Below are 20,643 nucleotides of genomic sequence, written 5' to 3'. Positions count from 1 at the left end.
GTGTGGGTGAAAAATCTTAATTTTTAGTAGCTTCCTAGAATACTTTTATTTGGGCACAAAGTGCAGCATCTAATAGCGAGAGGATAATAGAGATGACATGATCTCTATACATAATGGCAAGTAGTAAGGCTCTGCAGTGGGGCTCTCCATATGGAGAATGGACCAACACCTTTAAAGACTATAGGAAAACATAATGGTTTCCCCCCCCACAATTTATGACACCTGAACTTTCCCTAGCTGAGTCAAGAGCTCATGTACTAAAACATCAGGAAATCTCATATTCAGAAGGATGAGCATAGAAGACCAGTTAATTTTCCCTCAGATGTCCGATACATTACAGAACGCAATTCAATACAACTCCTCAGCGCAGGATAGATGGATGGCTGGACAGATAGATAAGAAAAAAAATAAGCTGGCTATAGGAGTTTATTTTAAAAAAAAGACAATGCAGGTCATTCAACTGGGTATATGGCAGTAGCAATTATCTACTTCCTGAAAATTACACTTATTTTACAGATTGACAGACTAGAGACTAAGCTGAAATAGCTTGTCTAAAGTCCAATGTTCATCAGGTATAATGTTCCACATCATTTAATCAGCTCCCTCTAACTTCATGTTCCGACATTTCCTGCTCTTGATGGATTTTGGTGCATTCCAGATACAGACGCACAACTTTCCTGCAGTCGATTCTGTCATATCAGAGGTTTCAGAGTAGCAGCCGTGTTAGTCTGTATTCGCAAAAAGAAAAGGAGTACTTGTGGCACCTTAGAGACTAACAAATTTATTAGAGCATAAGCTTTCGTGAGCTACAGCTCCGATGAAGTGAGCTGTAGCTCACGAAAGCTTATGCTCTAATAAATTTGTTAGTCTCTAAGGTGCCACAAGTACTCCTTTTCTTTTTGTCATATCAGAGCATGCATCAGGGTACAAAGTCCTTAAACACAATCTACAAAGAGAATCCTTCACTTTTACTAAGATTCTGGGTATTGCAACTTGCTTTTGCCATTGCCAGGAAAGGTGCATTCATGGCAGGATACACCAGTTTAGAAAGAATCTCCAAGGTGCAAAGAGCAAGACGACTCACCAGCTTTGACTTCCACAGTGGTCCTATCTGCATCACTCTCTCCTTTGGCATCTGTCACTTTCAGATGGAATGTGTATGTCCCTTCAACCAGGTTGGAGAGGAAAAGCACACGGTGATGGTCTGAATTATTTAACACCTCCTGGGAATTTAAGCAAAACTAACATTAAGAAACAAACAAGGCCCCTGCAGATTTGACCCCTATACAACATACTGAGCTGCGTCACTCCACACAGCAATCAGTGTGCAGGAACCAATGTCGTACTCTCCCAGGAGCTATTTGCCAAAGAGTCTAGCTAAACCTCACTACATCTTCCATACTTGTGCAATGCTGCATATTCCCATTACATAGACCATATTTGCAGGACTCACCCCAGCCGCAGGACTCCCCTCATCCCGGGTCCATAGGTAGCTGACAATTCCCTTATCATCCCAGGATTTGGATCCATCCAGGGCTGCTGTGTTTGTAGGCAGGGTGATGACAACATTCCCAGCAATCTTTGCAACTGGTGGCTTGTTCATCTCTAAACAAGTAGATGAAAAACTGTTACAAGAATTTGTAAGAGCTCAAGTATAGCACTGGGAGCTGTGCTGTAATCCAGGCATCCATAATGTGCAGGGTCTGGTTGGACCCAGGCTTAAATGGGGGTTAACCCAGATACTGCAGGATTCGGTGTAGTTTGTTCTTCCTTCAGTCACACCTGAACCTGTATCCCAGTATGGTGCTGGGAGAGGGCACTGTGCTGCTCAGATGATACACAGGAGTTCCTGATTAGGCTCACATTAAAGATCCCATGGCAATTTTTGTAAGAATAAGAATTAACTGCAAGGTCCTGGACAAATTCTGAACCAGATGCAACAACGGACCCTCGCTAGAATGCACGTCTATATAGCGCAAATTCGCATATAACGCGGTCATGGCCATGGATCCCTTTAATTTAATTTAATTACTTTAAGCAGAATTCATTTTAACATGGTCCCCGCGTTAATGCAGTACCATGCATGGATCCCAAATCCTGCGTTCTAGCAAGGGTTCAGTGTATGTCTTGTGGAAGTGAATTCTGTTAAGTAGTAGCAAGAGAAACTGATATTGATTTACAGGAACAGGAATTACCAGACTGGATCAGACCCATGGTCCACTTAGCGCAGTATCCTGTCTCTGAGAGGTGACAGCACAAGATGCTTAAGAGGAAGGTGCTGGAAACCCCCCAGTAGGCAGGTGACAATCTGCCCCACAAAAGTCTCATCCTAACAGGTATAGACTAGTTTAAGACCAAGCATGAGATTTCATTACCCTTCTAAATCTTTCATTATAGCATTAACTATTTTAACGGGATATTCTTGTTATCTGTATAAGTCCCTCTTTGACTCTTACTAAGTTTTTGGCCTCAATGACAACCCATGACAATGAATTCCAGTTTCATTATGCCTTGTGTGAAAACAACATTTTATCAGGCTTGAATTCGAGTCCTTTTCATTTCAGTTCAAGTCCCTTCATTCTTGTATTAGGAGACAGGGAGAACAAAAGTTCCTGATCTCCTTTTCTCTAGGCCATTCGTTATTTTATAGGCTTGTATCATGTCCCCTTATAGTCCTCTCTAAACTGTATACTCCCGTGGTTTCAATCTCTCTTCAAATCAGAGTTTTTCAAGGCCCCTAGCCTTTCTTCTTCTTACTATTTTTATTTATTTGTATTATCATAGTGCCTAAGATGGACCAGGACCCCAGTGTGCTAGGTGCTGCACAAACAGAACAAAAAAAGTTCTTGCCCTTCTCTGAATCGCCTCCAATGCCAATATCCTTTCTGACATGGGGTAACCAGTTCAGCCTACAATGTGCCAGGTGAGGGCAAACCACTGCTTTGTATAATGACATTAGAACACTTCCCATATTATTCTCCATCCCGTTCCTTAGGCATTTTGTTTGCGCCCTCCCCACCTTTTTTTTTTTCCCCTAAAGAACAGCTGCACACTGGGCAGTGGCCTTCACTGATTGCTCTCAGTGATTGCACAGGTCTTTCTTCTCAGAAGTTAACTGTAATATCAGCACAACTGGACACACCTTCTTTGACGATGACATTAACTGAGCTTTGGCTTTGCAAGCTCCTTTCGTCTTTGACAGTCAGTGTGAATTCGTATGTTCCAACCTGAAGCCCAGTTACAGTAGCAATGCTGCTGTTGGCATTCTCCAGTTTTACACCATCCGGGCCCCTAGCCAAAACAAAAGAGCATTAGTCTGTGCCTGTGGACCTGGGATCGGGTCTCACACCGATGAATAGGGGAGTTACACTAACAACAGTAAGTGTAGTTACCAGGTAATATCCCTGCTCCTCAGCAGGAGACAAGATACCCGAGCATATAAAGAAAATTTATTTCTTCCAACCTCAGGCAATAAGACACTAAAATGGGTAAATCCTACATACAGTATATTCTGCACAGTCTCTGGGGGTCTAGAGCAAATTAAATGTTGTGCCAAACATTCCCCAGACCAAAAGTGCTTTATTAGTATTTACTGAATGCAGATGACTGCTAGAAAAAACAGCTTCATGGTAATTGCACAATGAGCAAACAACAGTGAAAATACTATAGCAATTACAGCTCTTTTTACAGTAGAAACTTCGCACATAGCTTGTATTGGGCTGAAACCAAAAGTTACATTTAAAAGTTGTTCATAGGCTTTGCCCTAAATTCCAAAAAATAATCAGAGCCTCTTAGGGGAAGCCTGACACAATGATCAAAATTAACAGGGCTGCAGGAGAAGAAGTGCTATCTCCGCTCACACTTGTGTTGCAAGAGGACCCCATTTAAAACAAAAAGGAGCTTCTGTTATCCCAGATTCTCATTTACACTGTTGGTGTAAAGGGGCTTTTTAAAGCAGGTGAGGTCCCTTTACACTACCAGAACCGTGGTATAAATGAGCTTAGAACAGAAGCGGGCTTAAAGAGTTTAATGCTAAGGCCAGGATATTTCCAACGTTTAAACAAAACTGGGCGCAGGCCTTGCTGGTGCCCTTTGGTTCATATGTTACTTATGCTTAGGGCTCCAGCAAGGCCTATATTGGGGCTCTCCTCCAATTAATAGCCAAATCCTGGTTCCATTGTAGTTATTGGCAAAATCCCATTGAATTCAATGGGACGAAGATTTTTGACCCTGGTATTTTTTTAAAACTAAAGTTTAAAGTCACAGATACTCCCAACAGAAGGATCTGGGATGTGATACAGACCGTGTTTTTTCCCAGAGGAAGGAGACTATTTTCTGGTCGTCTGAGCTCTTGCTGCCATCTAGCGTGGTGCTGTCCACAGGGAGGGTCAGTTCTTTATCTGGGCCAGCATCTGCTTTAGGGGGCTTATTATTCTCTGGAAAAGGATTTGTGGACGACAAAAGAAGAGGAGATGGAATTAAACATGCTGCTAGTTCTGTGAGGCAAAGTTTAGGATTGTTTCCCCATAAATACCCAATTGAATAGAAGCCTCAGACAAGATAGCATTAATCCCATCTTACACTGGGAGAAAGTGCAGCACAGAGTGGTGGTGAAGTGACAGTCAAATCAGAAGTATGTTGGGAGAAGTGAGCGTTAGCAACAGCAATCTCGCCTGCCATGCCTTGCAACAGCACTGCTTAATAATAAGGGGAACTTACCAGGCTGGACTATCACAGTGACCTCAGCGGTGGACTGGTGGCCTGCAGAATCAGTCACCGTTAGCTGGTAGGTGTAATCACCTTCTTGCATTGCAGAGAGCTGTAATATTGGGGTCCTCACACCCTTTGAAAAAACAAGTTAATGCATTACAATGGTTCCTTACACTGAAGGGATCAGAGATATGAAGGGCCAGAACCAGTAATAACTATCCTCGGTAGAAACTGGTTGCTTATTATCATTAATCACATATATGGAGCCATAGGTATGCATGGCATCGAACAGATATGTAGTGTCCAAGGAGCTTACAACCCAACTTGCAAGTGAACATAACCTCAACACCTCAGAGCATGATGGGATAGTGGAGCGACATACCGAGAGGAAAGGGAGAAGACTTGATTAAGGCTAAACTTGGCTGTTAGTTCAACCACCAAACCTGACGTGATCTTAAAATGTATTTAGGTTTAAACATATATTAACATTTAATCAACACATAGGCTTGCCCAGATTATGAGAGATATTTCTGCATACAAACTGGACCTTTAAATGACTACTAGCAAACATCACAGCACAATGGATAAGCATCATGTAGGGTATTAATGGGAAACCTCCACTTACCTGCATCTCCATCACCTTTCCTTTGCTACTGGGGCTGAGTAACCATTCGTAGCTGACAATGCTATGATCATCAGTGCTCTGGTTCCCGTACAAGGTGATAGAATTTTGGGGAAGCGTGATCACTTGGTTTGGGCCTGCGTTTGCCACTGGAGGATAATCCACTTCTTTATTCACAGTCAAGCTGGCAGTGGTAGAGTTGCTGGCACCATCTGAATCCTCTACTGTTAGGCTAAAGACCAAAAAGGAAAAACGGAAAGGTTAGGGCTATGAGCGAAGAGCTCAAATGCAAAGGGATGAAACAGTCTGGATTTTACTGAGGGATTAGAAATCTAGAACTACCTTGGTATGGGATTGAAGTGTTTGCCTTTGAGGGGGAGGGGGAGTCAACACAGTTTAAGTCAACTGTGCACTTGCAAAATGAGTATCTCAGAAACATGTGTAATTATAAGGGCAGAGCAAGGCATTCCACAACCAAATCCACCCCCCTCCTAATATCTATCAGCTAGTTAAAAATGCAAAGAAATCCCCAGGAAACAAGATTTTTCCAACATGCTATTAAAGTCACACCCATTGTACTGAAAATCCAGAGCTCCTGCCAGTTTTAAAAGCATATTTCAGGTATTTATCATTACGCCCCCATCATTAATCCTGTGGTGACAGCATTCCTTCTTAAGCAGAAAAAAGACACAAAGTGGGACAGTCTTCTACTAAACCTTCAAGCCCAGCGTGTACCAGGTAACACACATTACGCCACCATATATAAAAGATATTGTTCTGTTCATGTATGTATGTATGAGTTATATCAGGTGTCATTTTATTAATTAGATCTATTGCTGTGTTTAGCACTGACGCCACAGCAAACTATAAATCAAAGGAAATAAATATACCCTCCTTTTTCCAAGCAGATGTCAAAATAAAATCAACTGCTACATAACTTTCTAGAGATTTGTATAAATACTTAAGTCTAAAAACAATTTCACTAGTGAAGACATTACATTTAGAGAGAATATTGTATTTAACTAATCAATTTCCTCCTGAATGTAGAATAATCTATTTTTGTATTTTAAGACATTTTAGTAGCTCTGTTATACTAAATCCTCCTTTTCCTGCCATTGTCTTATATGGATTCTACAAGTTTAAAAAAAAAAAAAAAAAGTCAGCAAGCTATTTTTAAATCTTTACTCAAGTGAAACATAGTATAAACCTCTATTTGCAACTGACCAGAAAGTTCCTGGAGCAAGAGAAGGAAAATCACAAAATAGGATTTTTTCTGCTATCTTTTGCAACCCAGACTGATGTAATCAGGTATAAAACTAAAGAGATTCATATGGAACCTGGACTAATGAACTGCTAAATGCAAAACTTACCTGAATGTGTAATTCCCAGGTACCAAGTTGGTCAGTTTCAATATGGCAGTATCAGTCGATACCTTCTCCTCCCGTAGTGGCCCCTTCAATTCTTCCCAATGGAAACTTACAATTTTATCATCATCAGTGCTTTCTAATTCAATTAAAAAAACATGTGTTAAGAATCTGGTTTTATGAGGCCACATTTCAAATAAAGAGCTTTAATTTATTCTTTACACACAAGTTTGGAGAGTGGAGCTTCTTGTCCCAGTCCCTAGCTGTAGATCTTTCTCTATTATAATGGTTTGGTCAAATTGCATATACCATACACTGTTTTTATAGACACACACATCCCATTTTCCCAGGAAAAAGATACTGGTTTTTGGCAGGCAATGAGACAAAACTGAACAAGTTTAAAAGGAAAGATTGGTAGAGCTTCAACAACAACAACAAAATCAATAGCGCTTATGCTGGTTAATTGATATGCTTGCAGCTTAACACACAAGGCCACCAATTTTGAATAGACTCATTTGATTCTTTGTACTTCAATTGAAACCAGCAAATATAGTTGGGCTGTAACTCTTCTGGGTCGTCCTGTTTCAGTGGACTCCCTGGGGCAAGTGCCCCCAGGAGGGGGACCTTGTATTTAAGCCGGTGTGTGCAGAATGGAGAGAGAAATTGGCAATAAAGACCAGTAGCTGTGCTGTCCTTGCCACAAACTAACAGGAATTATAGGGAAAGCCTAAAAAATAATTAGGATAAGTTAACCAAGTCCACAGGTTATGAACTGGTTCTTTCCACAGAAATGTGGCACAAAGGGTCACATCTATTCCATCTTAATGTGACACAGAGTTTCATCATTGCCAGAGAGTGGACAGCCAGCCTCAGCTTCCTGGATTACATGTGATTAGGGTACTCACGGCTGCCATCGATGACAGTAGAGGTGGTTGGCAGTGAAATCTCTTGGGATTGTGGTGACACAATAGCCACAGGAGGCTGATTCACACGAGGCTCTGCAACAAGAACAGCGCTGTGACAATGTTCTTTACAGGCAGATCAACGGTACAAACATAAAACAAGAAACTCTGCAAAACTGTTCAGATTGTCCACTAGGGGTTGCTAAAGTAATACATGCAGAACATTCCTTCCACTCTTTGCAACCCTATGCCCAATCCACGCAGTTTGCTAATAGAATTGCCTCTATGATCCAGCCTCAGAAAGACCAAGAGAAGAGGAGTCCAAAGTACAGTTGAGAGGGCTGGCCACTCCCCTAGACTGCTGATAACAACAACAGGTCTGTGATAATCCTGCAATGATTACAGCTCCCAGCCCTGATCTTCCTTGGGATTGGACACGGCACAATCCAGTTAGTTACACATCAACCTGAGGTGTTGTGCTACAGGTGGTGGGTTCCAAAATAAAGAAGGGAACAAGCAGGCTATGACATGAAGCCAGTGCTCACATAGGGATTATGATATCGTCTTGTCATGTCACCTCTAGAGCATCAGGCATTCAGAATGTGTTGTTTTCTAACAGGCTGGCACCTGTGATCACTCAAATGAATTCAGCCACTACTCTGAAAAAGGAGCAATTTAACAAATCTGCTAAGTAAGCTACAGGTTCATTGTTTACACTCAAATTGACCTGAAAAAATATGTAGTCTAAGGCAGTGGTTCTCAACCAGGAGTCCAGGGCCCACTGGGGGGCCACAAGCAGGTTTCAGGGGGTCCGCCAAGCAGGACCAGTGTTAGACTTGCTGGGGCCCAGGGCAGAAAGCCGGAGTCGCACTGCATAGCACTGAAGCCTGGGGCCCTGAGCCCAGCCACCTGGGGCTGAAGCAGAAGCCTGAGCAACTTAGCTTCACGGTGCTCCCTGTGGCATAGAGCCATGGGCAATTGCCCAGCTTGTTACCCCTTAACGCCAGCTCTGCCTTTTATATGCAGAAAACCAGTTACTGTGGCATAAATGGGCCGGGGAGTTTTTAGAGCATGTTTGGGGGGAGGGAGGAAGGAAGTCTCAGAAAGAAAAAGGTTGAGAACCCCTGGTCTAAGGGGACATCCAATAATATTTAAAAGCCTAAATTGCAAATTTTTGGGAAGGCGAGAATACTGCCTTTTTTTTTTTTAAACAAAGCTCAAGGAAAAAAGGTCTTTGAAGCTCAAGAAAAGGTTCTCTTGTATAAACAAGGGAGACACAGAATGTTTAATGTACTTGCAAGAATGGGTCAGGGAGTTCGAAACGCTGATCTGCTGAAGCCCAACCTAATATCCCTCTACCTTTTCCCACTCTGGAAGCAGTCCTTTATCTGGAAACAAAGACTTCACCAATAATATTTCACAGAGTTTATTGTATACACAACATAAGCCCGCTGCACAAACAAAATCTTTGTAAAGTCTCCTGTTGCCTAGAATGAGATTTGATTTAAACTGGCTACAGATGGGGCTGATACTTATTACTTTAAGGGGAAAAACCCAAGGAGCTTCAAAGCACAGGCTTCATCTCCCATCCCTGCTGCCCTACGTTTTTCCCTTGATGCAACTAGTCTCTGTTGGAGTGGTGCTTTTCCCAGGAGCACGAGTTTGCTAAGTATTTCTGCAGCAGTGCTCCAGTACTTTCATCGTATGATATTAGTTTTCAATAGGTTTGCACTCAGGATAGCATAGCTATGTATACAGGAGGTAGTTTTTCATTTCAGAAAGTAATTTCTCTCTCTCTCTCATACATCCCCCCCCGCCCAATGAATTCTTACTATATTAAGCCAAAACCAAGCCCAACAAACAAAATACCATAATACAGCTGCTGAATTAAATTTGTAGGGACACAATCCAGCCACTGAACTTACTTGGGTTAACTGTCACATTCACGTAACCTTCCCCATGTGCTTTTCCCCCATCAACTATTACTTTGAATTCATACAGACCAACGGTGAGCTGGAAAGGAAATGTAAGAAGTTACATAACTTCAAGGCAGTGACAATCTGCCAGGAGCCATTAAGAGGTCAGATTATCATCTTGCATCCCGATACATCGTTAGCAGCACAGAGCAGAGGAAACTATGTTGTGGTACATATATGCAAGGCAGAGGGTTCTACTCCAAGGCAACTTGAGGCATCTTTCGTCTCAACAACTTCATCATAAATTAAAAGGCTGATATTTCCCATTGCTACCGATGATATAGGGCTGTCAACCAGGCTAGATTTTCTAGCAACACCTGATGACCAACAGAAGAGGCATTACAGAACTCAATTCAGGTCTCCTGGCCAAAACACAGGGCCTATTTAAGAGGAGAGAAAACATTTACATAGGGGATCCTCCTTCATTCAGCCTTCATGGACAAACGGATTTTTCCCATAATATGGTTCAGCCAAGGGTCCCTTCACTTCTCTAAACCCCCAAAAGTCTGGAATTGCATGTGTGTATGCAGAAGAAATGGTTAAATGCTGAGGCTATATGCTGGATGGCAACTGTGGGGCTGAGGGATGGGGAGGGACCCTGCATGCTGCTATGGCTAAAGCTCTGGTCTTTCTGAGTGCAATGCTGGAACAGAATTGATGCTTCTCACAGGAATCTCCCAGTAAAAGAAGCGTTACATTTTCATGCACTGTTTAAAATAGCCCTCTTGTTAAAGATTCCCCACATCTCTGTGGAAAAGAATGATCCTTTCAATCTGCTATAAAACACCTTAAAAGCAAAGGCCAGGGAGGTAGTGTCATTAATAACAATTGTGTAGCACCCCAAATCCTGGCAAGATGGGGGAGTGTGTAAAAGGGAGCTTTAAAAATAATCTAACCACAGACCAGCTTCAGGGGAAAAGCAATCAAGGTGTTCTCTTGAATTTTATTGTTAGCTGCCATTTTAGGATTTTACATTCTGCTCGTAGACAGCATTGAGGCTCTTAAATCTGTCCATTCTTTATAATAAGTTTTACTGCACTACATTCAGCTCTTTATAAAACATTTATCTAAAAGTCTTTGGCTGAAACACCAGCAGCCTGCCTGTCATGCAATTTCCTATTCATTCTGAAATAGCATGCAAGTCCTTGGTGGCTGACAAGGTCTCTGCCTTCTCTGCTAGAGAGTGTCACCCTGCATGACACACAGCAGGATACTAAGCAGTCAGAGCTTCACCTTAGATAACTTGAGGGTCCGGGAGTGTTTGCCTTCCATCTCTCCACTGTAGTCTTTTGGGTGAGTAATCAGGCCCCAGTCATAGGAGTAGCTGGTTCCTAAAGAAAGGAGAATTTCAGAGTCCACACAATTAAAGGAGCGTTTAAAAAAAGAAAGACAAGTGCAGGTGCTCAGATTCCTATCAGTCCCTGCTGCTGCACTATGGGGAAGTGCTAGTCTGCACTTCAACACCACACTCATTCTGGGAGCTAGCACTACTCTTACACCTCTTTAAGGGGTTAAGGAGGGTTAGAACGATCACAACTCCAGAGTACTAGGGAAGGAGAGAGACTTATTCCTCTCAAATCTTGTAGGCACCTGTCTGAAAATTTGACCCTTGGCATCATAAACAAGAAACATTTTCCATTTCACACATCACAGAAAGTCCCTCTCTATTTCTGCTTCCAGGTCCACATTGTGGTTAGGGCTATAAATGAGCATATTACAAGCAAGCTCTGAAGAATTTGCATTTCTTAGGTCCAACACACAACTGAACAGACTCTCCAGCTTTTTGGTTACTCAGTTTCCCCCTTCTCAGTGTAGCAATCCCTAAAAGCCAGAGCCTTGTCCAGCAAATCAGAAGTCAGTTGCTACAAGCTGGTACAATTCCTAACATGTCATCAACTGACACTGAAGACCCACTAACTCCTCATAGAAAACTTTGGAGTTACAATCGCTCCCAAACCTGATCTCTCTAGGGACTACACACTTGTAGTGTCTGTATTTCTGCCCCTTACTATTATAGGAGGCAGCAAGGTCTAATGGCTAGGACAAGGGACTCACTGGGAGACGATGGTCAAATTGTATTTTTTTATGCCTCAGCTAATTCCCCTGTAAAATGGAGATCAAACTTCATCACCTTTAGGTAGAACTCAGACTCTAAGCTGCAGCACAATATGTATCCGCAAAGCATTATTATTATTATTATTATTATTATTATTATTAAGACAAAGGATGTTTATATTTCAGGTGGAGGAAATAAACAAGAACAGCTGAGTTCAAGGAGCAAGTCTCTTATCTATTTGCAAACACTGTAATGCAATGTCACAGTACCGTTCTGTAAAAGTTATGTCGTCAGAGATGTAAGACTTCAGTTTAGTGGAGAAAGAGTTCTCAAGAAAGCAAGATTCCATTTCCGTGCAAACTTCCATCCCAGTGAACAGCAAAATGCTCTCTGGATTAACGGTTTTCCAGAGTTTTCTGTAATATATCAGCAGTCAGCTAGAGGAAGGCCTACAGTCTGGCAACCCAGGACAACAAAAACTCACTCCAGACATGTAAAATATCTTTACTGCCCATTGGGTAAATTGCTGACCTGGATTAAAAATTCCTGTAAAAATTCAGTACATCAGACCTTAAGCTGAAAATGAGACGTGGCCTTCTCTTTCTTTTAAATCTTATCACTTCACTGAATTACTCCTAAGGCTCGGCTCAGCTATTTGTTCCTTCTTGTGCCTAAGTCTGTATGGCTACAAGAAAAAATTGTGACAGGCATGTGTGTGTGTCAATCATCAAAAACTGACAACCATGTTGTCCTTCGAAGGAGAAAAATATTAATCTTAAAACCAGGTTTTTCTCGCTTGCTCAGCAGTTCTTTAAAACAATGGTCTTCTCTCAGAGGTTGTCACACACTCATGAGCAAGAAGAATATCCTCATTCTTGCTGAGCGAAAACAAGTCTCAGCAGAACTTACTGCATTCAGCTCCTCATTTCTGACTCAGACCATACTGCCATGTGAACTGGAGAGAAGGACTACATTTAGATGGGAGAGAGTTTCAAGATTTTCCCTTTTTAACAAGGCACTTATCTCTTGTTTATCACTTCATCATCGCCGTGCATTTAGAGCTCCCAATGAAGTCTTACCTGTTGGTGGTTCAGGAAGGACAAACGCATTTAACTGAACTTCATTCTTTGGCAGGGTCACTTGGACATTGTTTCCTGCAGAAACTACCAGCTCCTTCATAACTGTTAAAAGGAACAGGAAAAAAATTACATACATAAAGAGAACTTCGGCTTCTGAGCTTGGGGAATAAAAGCCAGCTACAAAATAGCTGTATTTTGCAAACATCCCATCACTCAGTGCCGTTTCAGATTTCTGTCAAGTACTGAATACAAAAACACTAAGGGGCCTTCACAATTGTGAGGGAAGCCTAGAATTATTCAGTTACACAGTGTCTCCAAAGAGAGGGAGGTAACTTCTGCTGCTTTTCTGAGGAGCTGAAATGGGACCCTCTTGTCCTGTACAGAGGCCTCTATTCAACCCAGTCCAACAGGGATGAGAAGGACTCAGCAGATAGGTTTTCAGGAAAGAACCCAGCTGCTCTTGTATGAAAGGGGGAAGACAACAGCTGCTATTTACTGAACTGCAATTTCAGATCTTTACAGATATATGAAGTATTCAAAGTATTCTCAGCTGAAAAAAATAAAAGCTTCTTGCAGGCTAACAGATTTTCTAAAACAAGCTGCACGCCTTCCACTTTCATGCTTTTCTCACCCTAAATACAAGAGTGTTTCACTTTGATTTTTCCTCTCATTTCTTAATCAGGAAGAAAAGATCAGCAGCATTTCTCATTCATTTCTTTACAAAGCTGACTCATAAGAATGGCCATACTGAATCAGACCAAAGGTCCATCTAGCCCAGTATCCTGTCTTCCGACAGTGGCCAATGCCAGGTGCCCTACAGGGAATGAACAGAACAGGGAATCATCAAGTGATTCATCCCCTGTCACCCATTCTCAGCTTCTGGTAAACAGAGGCTAGGGACACCATCCCTGCCCATCCTGGCCAACAGCCATTGATGGGCCTATCCTCCATGAATTTATCTAGTTCTTTTTTTAACCCTGTTATAGTCTTGGTCTTCACAACATCCTCTGGCAAGGAGTTCCCCAGGTTGACTGCGTGTTGTGTGAAAAAATACTTCCTTTTGTTTGTTTTAAATCTGCTGCCTATTAATTTCATTGGGTGACACCCTAGTTCTTGTGTTAAGAGAAGGAGAAATAACACTTCCTTATTTACTTTCTCCACAAAAGTCATGATTTTATAGACCTCTATCATATCCCTCCTTAGTCATCTCTCTTCCAAGCTGAAAAGTCCCAGTCTTATTAATCGCTCCTTGTATGGCAGCCGTTCCATACCCCTAATAATTTTTGTTGCCCTTTCCTAAACCTTTCCAATTTCAATACATCTTTTTTGAGATGGGGCGACCACATCTGCATGCAGAATTCAAGATGTGGGCGTACCATGGATTTATACAGAAGCACTATGATCTTTTCTGTCTTATTATCTATCCCTTTTTTAATGATGCCCAACTTCTGTTTGCTTTTTTGACTGCTCATTTTTGGACTTGCACATTGCGTGGATGTTTTCAGAGAACTATCCACAATGACTCCAAGATCTCTCTCGAGGGGTAACAGCTAATTTAGACCCCATCATTTTATATGTATAGAGAGATGAAAAGAGAGGACTAATTTTGTTCTTAAAGGTGACTTGATAAAGGTAGGGGAAAACAGGATTTGTGACCTTTTCTGGTTCTTTACTATGTACGAAGGCCTGAAAGGCAATTACTTTTCTCTGAGTATTTTTTGCTCTCCCCACTTTTTTTTTTTTAAAAAAATCAGGGGGGAGGAGGGTGAGAAAAAACATTAAGAAAAAGAAGAAGTCTGTTCTTCCCCAAGACCTTATTGGGATCTCAGAGTGGTACACTGGGATCTATTTTAAAAAGTTAGGGAGGCTGAATATTTAAACTCTCATCTGTTTATTAATTAAATAGTTAACCAAAGAAACCCAGAACAAAAGTTCTAAAAGAGTAAAACTTCCTTCTCCTCTCAATTACTTAACCTCTTGCGATGTCAAAATTCCACTAGTCTTTCAATCACACAGAGTGTCCCCCAAAGGAAAAGGATATCTGGATTTCTAACAGAAAAAGAAGTAGATAATACCTCCAACTCTTTTTTGAAAATAACTTTTCAGATTTTCTTTATACCTCATAAAACAGCAGCGAGACGCTAGCCAAATGTTTGCCTATGAAGGTCACTTTTAAGACATTGAAGAATATATAAATTCCAACACTAGTGGGGGGAGGAATTTATTAAAAAAAAAAAGATTAGTAAACTGGTTAGTTCAGATCGATAATTGGCAAAAAGCCAATTGGCTAAGTACATAGCATTTCCTTTCTGCTAAGCCATCTGCTCCATTTTCAGGGGCAAAATACACCCTAAATTTATAAGAATTCAGCTTTGAGTCTTTCCAAGAACTGAATGTAGTGAATTTTGTTGTACTGCAGCTAGTCACACCAGGTGAGCAACACACAGTGCCCTGTGTATATGCACAGATCCTCACTGAAGAAGCTAGTGAATCAAGTTTGGTTCATCCTAGTGTTGTTTGTGGTTCTTTTGTTATTTTACACATTTTGTAATGATCACCTTTAGGAACACCTGTGTAATGATCACTTTTAGGAACACTTGTGTGAATGGAAACATGACACTCTGCTGCAGAGTAAGACATGACTAATGGCCAAGTGTACTGCTTCTGCATGACTGAACTATACGTTGACATTTCCGGGGGGGGGGAGGGGTGTCATACCCCATTATGTGCAACCACCTTACCAAATAAAATGAGGGATTTCCACTCAACTTGATGGAGAGCAGTGTACTGTAGATAGTTGTTGAAACAAGGTTTCATGCCACTACATCTTGTGTCAGATCTCTATTCCTATTACAGTACCGGAGACATTATCACTCCTTCTGAGCTGCACTTGGAGAACAGATTCAGTAGACATATAGAGATTTGTAATTCCAAATCAGGATCCCATCCCATAGCCTCACAGTCTCTGCCAGGGGTCCCAGTGGGGTGTTCAGGGATTGCCATGGGCCTATACCAGAAGCCCTCAGGATGGCTTATGGTATGGGATACCCATGCCAGGACCCCCAGGATGGGCCAAAGGCCCCTACTAACATACATGTTGGAAGAGGCCCCCTCAATACTCTCTTGGAGAAACTATTCAGGTACTGTCCCACAGTGGTAGCTTTACTGTGGTTTAATGTCTCATCAGTCTCTCAGTGGAATATTCTGATTTTGGAAGGTGCTGCGGAGTAAACACACTCACCTGGCACTGGTGTAGGGATGCTTGATGACATGGCAGGGATAGCCTGGACTGTGGTAACACTGTTGTTGGTGGGGACACCGGTGGGCATAGTGGTAACGGTCTGCACCTTCATCGTGTTTTTCCCCTCCAGAGCACTGATCGTAGGGAGAATCTCCTCTAAGGAAAGAGGCTGGACGGAAGTGTCGTTTGACTGCTTGGGTTTCTCAGCTTTGCCAGTGGCAGTCAAACCCAGCGCTATGGGAGTGGAGAACGTAGCCAGCACTGGGAGTTCTGATATGGAAGTTCCTGCATGAGCCTGGAAAGAAGAGAATGTCTCAATCTGAAACTGGATGCCAATTTAGTTTTTGAACTCAAACGGACCCCAAATTCCCCTCATATCTGCACAGTATCAAATGCCTGCAAGATATTCACACTTTCCTCCTAAAATTAGGGAGGAACGAAGCCCCCCATACCTATTCTCCTATTGATAGGAAGCTTTGCAGCTCCCTCCCCTTTCTTCCAACACGGCTACTCTCTGTTTTTGCCCACTCTGCACTTCCCCCTTGGCTCTTTCTCCAGAATAGCTAGGTTGTTTCCAGCTCAGCTGCACACAGCTTAGTCCCCTTAGATCTAAATACATCAGCTATTGTGGCACATCAGGTGCTATGGCAGGCTCCATAGAAGATGCTGGGGTGCCTGCAAGTCTTAAATGAGCAGAGCGACAGCAGAATAAGCTGAAGACACTAAAGCAAGGAACCAGATTTCCCTCTGGTAATTTGTCCATCACATATTCCTATTTCTGAAGCTGCGATGTGGGCAGGTATGAAGGAGGAGGATTCTACTGGCATCTTTTTGATTTAAAAATCACTCATTGCAGCAGAGAGTTATTGATTTTAGATTGCTCCTAAGAGACAATCCATGTCTTGAATGATCTGCACTCAAACAGCTATGTGAACAACAGAAACTATTTGGGGAAGGGGATCAGAAAGCTTGTACACATCCCCCTCTGCATACCATGCAGCATGAGTCAGTTTATGACAAATAATCAAAGCAGACAAAAACAATTTCCTTTCTTTCATCAGAAATTCCTTCTACAGCACCTAGCTCCACTCTGGTTAGTAGCCTGCAAGGTAACTCCTAGACATTTCAACTTTAACTGGGTTTATCTGTAGAGTACCTCTGCATAGAGGTAGAGTACCTCTGCATCTGTTGAGCAAATGCAGTTTCAATATCATCTGCTGAACACTTAAAATGCAGCACTTCACCATCTTTGATTTGGAACCAGTTTTGTAACTGAATTACCCCATCACTGACTCGACTGGTACAGTTGGGTCAAAAGGTCAAACCAAAGAAAGGCACTCATGACTTTAATACCACGTTACTGGCATTCAGTCTGGGCAATGGATGCTGCAGAACTGCATTGCCACACATCCTAGTAGCTAGATTAGACTAGAGAGAACATTTTAATACCACAGGTAAAAAAAGAAGCCCTTGAACATACACACCAAAACAGCCAGCCAATGCAAGTACCAGGGGAGGAAGCTTGGCCTTGTGGTTCAGGCTTTTCTGCAAAACTCTCTCTCCTTGCAGTATTGGGTAGGTCATTTATACCTGCTGTCTCAGTTTCCTCATCCTTAATGCAAGGGTGAAGAACTATGTGTGTTCATGTGTTTAAAGTACTTTCAGGTCTATTGATGGAAGAGACAAGGGTAAAGCACTATTAATTCTCTCCACTTTCTTACCATTTAATGGGCTCTCATGCTTCAGTGAAGCTACAGATTCTTTGCACTAAAGAAGCTGGCAAATCTTGGGACATGCTACTCTGTAGCAGTCCTCATTCACGGTCTGAACATGGCCAACAGTAGCTTCTGTTAACATGCACAAATGGACTTCCCTAACGGGGGGCGGGGGGGGGGCAATAGCTGGCACGCATATTCCAATTCTGGCACCAGACCACCCAGCCACTAAGTATATTAATCAGAAGGGGTATTTCTGTATGGTTCTCCAGGCACTTCACTTGTGGATCACCGTGGGCATTTCACAGACATTAACACAGGCTGGTCTGGAAAGGTGCATGACGCATGCATCTTTCGGAACACTGGTCTGTTCAGGAAGCTGCAAGCGGGGACTTTCTTGATCACTGCAGGAGAAGTCGAAATGCCCACTCTGATCCTGGGAGACCCTGCCTACCCCTTAATGCCGTGGCTTATGAAACCATACACGGGGAACCTTGACAGCAGCAAGGAGCTGTTCAACTATAGGCTGACCAAATGCAGAATGACTGTTGAGTATGCTTTTGGCCGTTTAAAGGCCTGCTGGCGCTGCCTCTATGCGAGGCTGGACCTGGCTGATGACAATATTCCTATGCTTATAGCCACATGCTGTACGCTCCATAATATTTGTGAAGGGAAGGGTGAAAGCTTCACTCAGTGCTGGACTGCTGAGGCTCAGAGCCTAGAGGCTGAATTTGAACAGCCAGAGACCAGGGCGATTAGAGGGGCGCAGTGCAGGGCCATAAGGATCAGGGATGCCTTGAGGCAGCAATTTGAAGCAGAAAGCCACTAATATTTGCTGCTATGCTCAGGAGTGCAGTGCTTGTAATGCTAGGAGGTGATTGGTGCAGACGATGCACTGTGAAGGTTTAAGAAAATTGCCTGTTGCTTTGCAGGGCTCTGTTTGCTTTCAATTAATGGACTACAGATGGCTTTCAAATCAAAACAATTCTTTTATTAAAAAAACAACCACCGGAGGAGAGAGACAAACAAAAAAGCACATCAGCACTGTGGGAGACGGGGAAGGGAGGGTCCCAGTAGGAGGTGGGGTCCTGTGAAAATTTGTGTATGTCCAGATATCATATGCAACCCTGTCCTTTGGAGTACAGTGCAGCGGGTACTGTACTTCAGCAGGGCTAAACTGCAGAGGGATGGGTGTTGAGTGCAGTGGGTACTGGGTGTCCACAGGACTGTGGCAGGGCAGGAGTGGAACGCAGCGGGTACAGACTGGAGTCAGGAGATTGATAAGAGTGTGTTGGCAGTATCTGGAGGGAGCATGGGAAAGAGATTTGCGACAGCAGCTGTAGGGGTGGGCGGGCACAGAGCTGCTCAGTTTGCAGTGCTAGTAGCTCCTGGAGCGTGTCCGCTTGGTGCTCCATAATCTTTAAGAGCCACTCTGTGGCTTTGTTCTGGTGCACCGTGTTCTCCTTTCAGTCCCTCTTCTCGCTGTCCCACCACTCCTTCAATTCTTGTTTTTCGGCCGCGGAGTTCATCATGACATCACGCAGGAAGTCCTCTTTAGTTCTTCGTGGCCACTTTCTAATTCTGCGCAGCCATTCAGCCAGCGATAACAAAGAGGGAGGCTAGGCTCCCAAGGTCATATCTGTGAATGCCAAAATGCAAACAATACTGCTTCTGTAAAATGCTGCAACACACAGGCCACTGATTCAGTGATTTAAAACACAGCCACTATTCACATACCTGTCACTAACTTACTTACCCCAGGCAAGCACACATGTGCCACAAGACCCCCAAAATGGTGAGTAACCGCAGGGGCACAGGAAATCAGTGTTCCAGTCCCGTACTGTACACTGGGCATGTGGCTCTTGGGGAGAGCCAGCACTGTAGAGGGGGCCTTATAATCATTACTGTCCCCACATTTTCCACAGGCTGTGTTCATTATGGAAGATATCTTGCTTCTGAGGGTGAGCAGGGAATCAAGGGAGGGTCTTCTCCAAGACTGTGGCTTCTGCCCTGGACCGTATGCGGCTCGCCTGTGTGCAGCAATGTTCTTCCTCCCAGTGACAGTAGAGTGGCACAGGAAAGTTACCCTTAACAAGGCAAGAAAAAACAGATCTGCCAAAGAACCTGCAGCAGCGGATTGCCCAATATTTCCATGAGAGTTTCGTGGAGATCTCTGAGGCAGATTCCTGTGAAGTGAGGGAGTCAATCAACACCTTGTTCTGCCTTTCAGGCTAGGCATGTGGTGATATGCGCATCATACGGACACAAGCCTGCTTTCTGCAACCCTCCTGGCCCCAACAACTCGCTTCAGTGATTCCCAAAATCAAAGCCACTTACCAGGGGCCTCCACTCCTATTTGCACTTTGCCAAGCTCTAACACTGGCTAGCCTCCTCTGGGGTAGAGAAGAGCTCCTGGCTGCATGCATCTCTGACTTCCGAGTCATCCTCTGCCTCTGAGTCCCCCTCCGCCTCCTCATCCAAGATTTTCTCCTCCTGGCTTGGTCCACCCTTGACTGGCACACAAGCCACCGAAGTATCCACATTGCCCTTTGCAGTGGAGGTGGGGTCGCCACCAAGTGTCACGTCCAGCTCTTTGTAGAACCAGCAGCTCGTGGGCACAGCACCGGAGTGGTGGTTTGCCTCCTGCACCTTGTGGTAGGAGTTCCGCAGCTTCTTCACTTTGACCCTGCACTGCAATGTGTCCGGATCATGGCCCCTTTCTGTCATACATCGTGACACCTGTCTGTGGATATCATAATTCCTAAGGCTGGAGCGCAGCTGAGGCTGGACAGCCTCCTCTCCCCAAATGCTGATGAGGTCCAGCAGCTCGACATTGTTCCAAGTGGGAGATCATCTGGTGCATGGAGCAGGCATAATCACCTGGAAAGATGTGCTGAGACCACTGCATGTGACACCGAGCAAACAGGAAGGGGACTTTCAAAATTCCCAAGGAATTTAAGGGGTGGGGCTCCTGGTTG

The 20,643-nt window shown here is 43.3% G+C and overlaps 1 protein-coding gene and 1 long non-coding RNA gene across 3 annotated transcripts in view; both read right to left on the bottom strand.

Annotated features, from left to right (window-relative positions):
* The window catches only part of KIAA0319L (KIAA0319 like), a 51,274-nt gene that overhangs the window by 8,538 nt on the left and 22,093 nt on the right, over nucleotides 1–20,643 (bottom strand). For both annotated transcript variants that reach the window (XM_038377264.2, XM_038377270.2), the window contains 12 exons: nucleotides 15,951–16,245; nucleotides 12,710–12,811; nucleotides 10,808–10,905; nucleotides 9,524–9,611; nucleotides 7,602–7,694; nucleotides 6,703–6,835; nucleotides 5,336–5,564; nucleotides 4,720–4,843; nucleotides 4,304–4,436; nucleotides 3,143–3,291; nucleotides 1,454–1,605; nucleotides 1,085–1,223 (listed from right to left, as the gene is read on the bottom strand). In XM_038377264.2, the coding sequence (XP_038233192.1) occupies nucleotides 1,085–1,223; nucleotides 1,454–1,605; nucleotides 3,143–3,291; nucleotides 4,304–4,436; nucleotides 4,720–4,843; nucleotides 5,336–5,564; nucleotides 6,703–6,835; nucleotides 7,602–7,694; nucleotides 9,524–9,611; nucleotides 10,808–10,905; nucleotides 12,710–12,811; nucleotides 15,951–16,245 (1,735 nt within the window). The remainder of the gene's footprint in view (nucleotides 1–1,084; nucleotides 1,224–1,453; nucleotides 1,606–3,142; nucleotides 3,292–4,303; nucleotides 4,437–4,719; nucleotides 4,844–5,335; nucleotides 5,565–6,702; nucleotides 6,836–7,601; nucleotides 7,695–9,523; nucleotides 9,612–10,807; nucleotides 10,906–12,709; nucleotides 12,812–15,950; nucleotides 16,246–20,643) is intronic.
* On the bottom strand, nucleotides 19,188–20,575 carry LOC122458256. Its single transcript, XR_006278182.1, has 2 exons — nucleotides 20,003–20,575; nucleotides 19,188–19,304 (listed from the first exon to the last, which is right to left on the bottom strand). It is a non-coding gene; the product is annotated as an uncharacterized LOC122458256 (long non-coding RNA).

This window comes from Dermochelys coriacea, chromosome 19 (assembly GCF_009764565.3).
Source record: "Dermochelys coriacea isolate rDerCor1 chromosome 19, rDerCor1.pri.v4, whole genome shotgun sequence".
Lineage (NCBI taxonomy): Eukaryota > Metazoa > Chordata > Testudines > Dermochelyidae > Dermochelys > Dermochelys coriacea.
Note: the sequence above shows the minus strand (reverse complement) of the source record. Positions and strands in the feature narration are given on the sequence as shown.